Genomic DNA, 6,303 nt, shown 5'->3' with positions numbered 1-6,303 from the left:
CACACTGCAGAGAGAGGGAGTGGAGGTACAGATACTGTACATATAGAACACACACACTGCAGAGAGAGGGAGTGGAGGTACAGATACAGAACATATAGAACATATAGAACACACACACTGCAGAGAGAGGGAGTGGAGGTACAGTTACTGTACAAATAGAACACACACACTGCAGAGAGAGGGAGTGGAGGTACAGATACTGTACATATAGAACACACACACTGCAGAGAGAGGGAGTGGAGGTACAGATACTGTACAAATAGAACACACACACTGCAGAGAGAGGGAGTGGAGGTACAGATACTGTACATATAGAACACACACACTGCAGAGAGAGGGAGTGGAGGTACAGATACTGTACATATAGAACACACACTGCAGAGAGAGGGAGTGGAGGTACAGATACTGTACATATAGAACACACACTGCAGAGAGAGGGGGTGGAGGTACAGATACTGTACATATAGAACACACACTGCAGAGAGAGGGGGTGGAGGTACAGATACTGTACATATAGAACACACACACTGCAGAGAGAGGGGGTGGAGGTACAGATACTGTACATATAGAACATATAGAACACACACACTGCAGAGAGAGGGGGTGGAGGTACAGATACTGTACAAATAGAACACACACACTGCAGAGAGAGGGGGTGGAGGTACAGATACTGTACATATAGAACACACACTGCAGAGAGAGGGGGTGGAGGTACAGATACTGTACATATAGAACACACACACTGCAGAGAGAGGGAGTGGAGGTACAGATACTGTACAGATATAGAACATATAGAACACACACTGCAGAGAGAGGGGGTGGAGGTACAGATACTGTACATATAGAACACACACTGCAGAGAGAGGGAGTGGAGATACAAAGATAATGTGATGAATACGGGTGATTCATTCATTGTTTTAAAAGATCACATATGATCACACAACATTTGAATGGTTTATTTCATAAATTTGACATTGCAAAGTATCAATGGCAACCGATGCTGAATTGTTTGACACATTTAACATAAATACACTATGCACAATGAAAGAACAACAACAACAACTTTAAAATGGTTGAGCAGCCTAGTCATGTATGAGTCTGGTTGAGCAGCCTAGTCATGTATGAGTCTGGTTGAGCAGCCTAGTCATGTATGAGTCTGGTTGAGCAGCCTAGTCATGTATGATTCTGTCATGTATGATTCTGGTTGAGCAGCCTAGTCATGTATGATTCTGATTGAGCAGCCTAGTCATGTATGAGTCTGAGAGCAGCCTAGTCATGTATGAGCAGCAGCCTAGTCATGTATGATTCTGGTTGAGCAGCCTAGTCATGTATGATTCTGGTTGAGCAGCCTAGTCATGTATGATTCTGGTTGAGCAGCCTAGTCATGTATGAGTCTGGTTGAGCAGCCTAGTCATGTATGAGTCTGGTTGAGCAGCCTAGTCATGTATGAGTCTGGTTGAGCAGCCTAGTCATGTATGATTCTGGTTGAGCAGCCTAGTCATGTATGATTCTGGTTGAGCAGCCTAGTCATGTATGATTCTGGTTGAGCAGCCTAGTCATGTATGATTCTGGTTGAGCAGCCTAGTCATGTATGAGTCTGGTTGAGCAGCCTAGTCATGTATGAGTCTGGTTGAGCAGCCTAGTCATGTATGATTCTGGTTGAGCAGCCTAGTCATGTATGAGTCTGGTTGAGCAGCCTAGTCATGTATGAGTCTGGTTGAGCAGCCTAGTCATGTATGAGTCTGGTTGAGCAGCCTAGTCATGTATGAGTCTGGTTGAGCAGCCTAGTCATGTATGAGTCTGGTTGAGCAGCCTAGTCATGTATGAGTCTGGTTGAGCAGCCTAGTCATGTATGAGTCTGGTTGAGCAGCCTAGTCATGTATGAGTCTGGTTGAGCAGCCTAGTCATGTATGAGTCTGGTTGAGCAGCCTAGTCATGTATGAGTCTGGTTGAGCAGCCTAGTCATGTATGAGTCTGGTTGAGCAGCCTAGTCATGTATGATTCTGGTTGAGCAGCCTAGTCATGTATGATTCTGGTTGAGCAGCCTAGTCATGTATGAGTCTGGTTGAGCAGCCTAGTCATGTATGAGTCTGGTTGAGCAGCCTAGTCATGTATGAGTCTGGTTGAGCAGCCTAGTCATGTATGAGTCTGGTTGAGCAGCCTAGTCATGTATGAGTCTGGTTGAGCAGCCTAGTCATGTATGATTCTGGTTGAGCAGCCTAGTCATGTATGAGTCTGGTTGAGCAGCCTAGTCATGTATGAGTCTGGTTGAGCAGCCTAGTCATGTATGATTCTGGTTGAGCAGCCTAGTCATGTATGAGTCTGGTTGAGCAGCCTAGTCATGTATGATTCTGGTTGAGCAGCCTAGTCATGTATGAGTCTGGTTGAGCAGCCTAGTCATGTATGATTCTGGTTGAGCAGCCTAGTCATGTATGATTCTGGTTGAGCAGCCTAGTCATGTATGAGTCTGGTTGAGCAGCCTAGTCATGAATGCTTTCTGAATGCCTGTAAATCCACTCCACCTACTGCTGTTTTAATAACCATTAGAAAACAATCTACCTCAAGGTGTCTTGTCGTAGCTGACACCATTCTTTCTGGGCAGTGACAGTTAACCTCTCTTAACATGTTCAACTTGAAGCAGCATTAAGCTACAATAAAATAAACAAAAAACAATCCTATCATTTTACATTTTAGTCATTTAGCTGACAATCAACCAGAGCAACTTACATGAGCAAGTAGGGTTAAGTGCCTTGGTCAAGGGCACATTGACAGATTTTTCCCCTAGTAATCATCGGGTTCGGTTACTGGCCCAACGCTGTAACCCGCTCGGCTACCCAGTGTCCCTTGTTTGGCTTTGTGGCAGTATTAAAGATACAGGAAGTTAGGTAGAACCAGTTGGGTTTGCTTTGCTAAGCTCTTAACAGAACAGGATGTTTCACACCGGCTGCTCCTGCTCCTAGATTTAGACCACAGTTTATCACTGAAACCTCCGCCCATTAAACACACACAGAGGATACTATTGACTCCGTCATGTGACTTTATTAGTTTGAGTTTCATCATACCCTCTAAGAGAACACTTCTCAAATGACATCCTTCTACACATTATTGGCCCAACCGTGTTTTATTATTATTATTATTATTATTATTATTATTATTATTATTATTATTGGCCCAACCATGTTTTCTACTATTATTGTCTTTCTTCCAGGTGATCTTGATCTCGTCCGGTGAGGACCCTGTGACCAAGGCCCTGGCTGACAATCTATCCCAGAGGACAGGCTGCGAGGTCAGGCAGCTGGGCAAAGACATCCAGGGTGAGGTCACAGCCATGATGGACGACAAGGATCTGGACTGGAAGGAGGTCGCCTATATGGGTAAACTCACTGTTATTATCAATTAACAATTTACTGCTACTACTACTGCTACTACTACTGCTACTACTGCTACTACTACTACTACTGCTACTACTGCTACTACTACTACTACTGCTACTACTACTACTACTACTGCTACTACTGCTACTACAACTACTAATAGTAGTTAGTTATATAGCACAGTTTGAAATATAGTGGAATCTCAAGGTTCTTAACCTTCTATTTTGAGTAATACTTGTGTGTTCATGTCAATCAAACATATGAAGATCTTTATTTGGAGCCCTTCTGAGATGGAAAGGTAGAACAGGTTAGATATCTCTCAGGAATGTGACCGTAGCAGCGGTGTTTGATAACCACGTATCAATGAAACTATCAGACAGTAAATGTCAACAGTAAAGTTTGAACCAGTTGAACCTGATTGTGATTGTCATGGTGACCACACTACACTCTGTTATGGAACAGTATCTGCTCATTCCGTGTTTCACTCCTCCTTATCTCTCTCGCTATCTTCTCAACCCTTCATCTCTCTCCTCTCATCCCTCTGTTCTCTCTTGCCAGGAACTGATTGTAAGTTCTTCACTCATAAATAACTTGTCTGATTAAATAGCTCCTCTATTAGTAAGGAGAGACAGGGAGAAACTGTCTGATTAAATAGCTCCTCTATTAGTAAGGAGAGACAGGGAGAAACTGTCTGATTAAATAGCTCCTCTATTAGTAAGGAGAGACAGGGAGAAACTGTCTGATTAAATAGCTCCTCTATTAGTAAGGAGAGACAGGGAGAAACTGGCTGATTAAATAGCTCCTCTATTAGTAAGGGGAGAAACTGTCTGATTAAATAGCTCCTCTATTAGTAAGGGGAGACAGGGAGAAGCTGTCTGATTAAATAGCTCCTCTATTAGTAAGGGGAGAAACTGTCTGATTAAATAGCTCCTCTATTAGTAAGGAGAGACAAGGAGAAACTGTCTGATTAAATAGCTCCTCTATTAGTAAGGGGAGAAACTGTCTGATTAAATAGCTCCTCTATTAGTAAGGAGAGACAGGGAGAAACGGTCTGATTAAATAGAGTATCTATTAGTAAGGAGAGACAGGGAGAAACTGTGTTGTATATTTTATTCAGAGTCCAGTTTTGGTTAAGTGATCATTTGTATTTCCCCTCTGCGTGTATGCTAGGCTACAACCCGGGTATGGGCGAGGGGACGGTCTAAAGTTATACTGTTACATATGCTAGACTACCACTGCAGAACACTTCATTTGCATGCCACTGCCAGTCACTGAATATTTACAGCCAAGGTGAGAAGGGAGGTGCCAGCAGTCAAATCCTGGAGAATTTGGGATTCAATTTTAATTGAATCAAATTTAGTTGATTTCTGTAATTCAAATTCTATGATATCCCTAAGCCCAAAATCAGAAACTATATCAAAATAAATATGATTATCTTAAATCATGTCATATTTTTGCATGTTTGTGTTATGTTTTTGCAACATACTAATTAATCATCCTAAGAATACTTCAAGAACCACCTTATGGACACTTTAATAGAAACATTTCATCCCTCCATCTCTCCCTCCTACAGGTAATGATGCACCAGATGTTGACTGTCTGAACCTGGCTGGGCTGAGTGCAGTACCCCGGGACGCCCCAGTGGTGGCGATCAACGCTGCTAAATACTCCTGCCACAGTGCTGCAGGCCTGGGGGCTGTGAGGGAGTTTTCTGAACACATCCTGCTGCTCAAGAAGAAGGCCAAGTCTCAGATGGAACAGGACCGCATCCACAGAAATACATTCTAAACTCTAGAATGTGTTCTAAAGTCACAGAAATACATTCTAAACTCTAGAATGTGTTCTAAAGTCACAGAAATACATTCTAAACTCTAGAATGTGTTCTAAAGTCACAGAAATACATTCTAAACTCTAGAATGTGTTCTAAAGTCACATAAATACATTCTAAACTCTAGAATGTGTTCTAAAGTCACATAAATACATTCTAAACTCGAATGTGTTCTAAAGTCACAAAGTCACAGAAATACATTCTAAACTCTAAAATGTGTTCTAAAGTAGGGATAGGCATTAGAAATAATATCATGACATTTTATCGGATATCCAGATAGTTTTAATCATGGACACTTGTTTGCTGTGCAGCCTGCAGGACTCGGGAGATACTGTGTGGACAGGGACCAGGGGTGTGCGACAAAGGAGGGAGAGAAAAAGTAGCCCCTGACTCGCGCTAGTTAGACACTTGTAAATGCCATAGGTTATCTATCATCCAATATGGCAGATTAAACAGCCTATACTGAAGGTTGCTCATTGTAGGCTACTCCTCATTTAATTGACTTAATTCTGTCATTTTAATTCAACTTTTCTTTCATTGCTTTGAGATCTCCCACTTCGCGTTGCTACACATGGAGCCTCTGACTGTAGTGTCAACAACAGCAAGCTAAGTGAAACCTGTGTAGGCTAATACCGTATGTATTTTTAAAACTATATTCACATTATTAAATGAAGAATTCCAAATGTCATGAGTGTAGAAATGTACCATAGATCATTTTATTCCATTAAGATGAAGCCTTGTCATTGTTGAAATAGGCCTGTGTATACGAATACTAATGTCTGTTTGAATAACTGTGCCCATTGCTAGTTTTTACAGGTTGTCAGATCAAGGTAGTTTGGGTTTTATATCGCTACAGGTTGTGTTGACAAAAATGAATGTCTTTATTTTAAATGAAGTAGTATACAGGAGCCCTTTCATTTACTTGAGATTGATTGTTTTTCTCTCCACTTTTTAATGTTCTGTCTTAATTTTGGGGGGAAAGTATTAGGATATTAACATGGAGTTGCACTGAGATTCTTGTTGTTTGGGGTGTTTACTTTTGTATTTTGCCTGCAATTTGTTTGTCAAATTATATATGATCATAAACGTAAGAAACACTTT

At 41.6% G+C, this 6,303-nt stretch overlaps 1 protein-coding gene across 1 annotated transcript in view; it reads left to right on the top strand.

Annotated features, from left to right (window-relative positions):
* The window catches only part of LOC139392692 (N-acylneuraminate cytidylyltransferase-like), a 14,026-nt gene extending 8,383 nt beyond the window's left edge, over window positions 1-5,643 (top strand). The window contains exons 7-8 of the mRNA XM_071140861.1: window positions 3,209-3,374; window positions 4,948-5,643. Coding sequence (XP_070996962.1) covers window positions 3,209-3,374; window positions 4,948-5,162 — 381 coding nt within the window. The 3' untranslated portion in view covers window positions 5,163-5,643. The remainder of the gene's footprint in view (window positions 1-3,208; window positions 3,375-4,947) is intronic.
* The last annotated feature ends 660 nt before the right edge of the window (window positions 5,644-6,303 follow it).

The sequence above is a fragment of the Oncorhynchus clarkii genome, chromosome 33, assembly GCF_045791955.1.
Source record: "Oncorhynchus clarkii lewisi isolate Uvic-CL-2024 chromosome 33, UVic_Ocla_1.0, whole genome shotgun sequence".
In the NCBI taxonomy this organism is placed as follows: Eukaryota; Metazoa; Chordata; class Actinopteri; order Salmoniformes; family Salmonidae; genus Oncorhynchus; species Oncorhynchus clarkii.
Note: the sequence above shows the minus strand (reverse complement) of the source record. Positions and strands in the feature narration are given on the sequence as shown.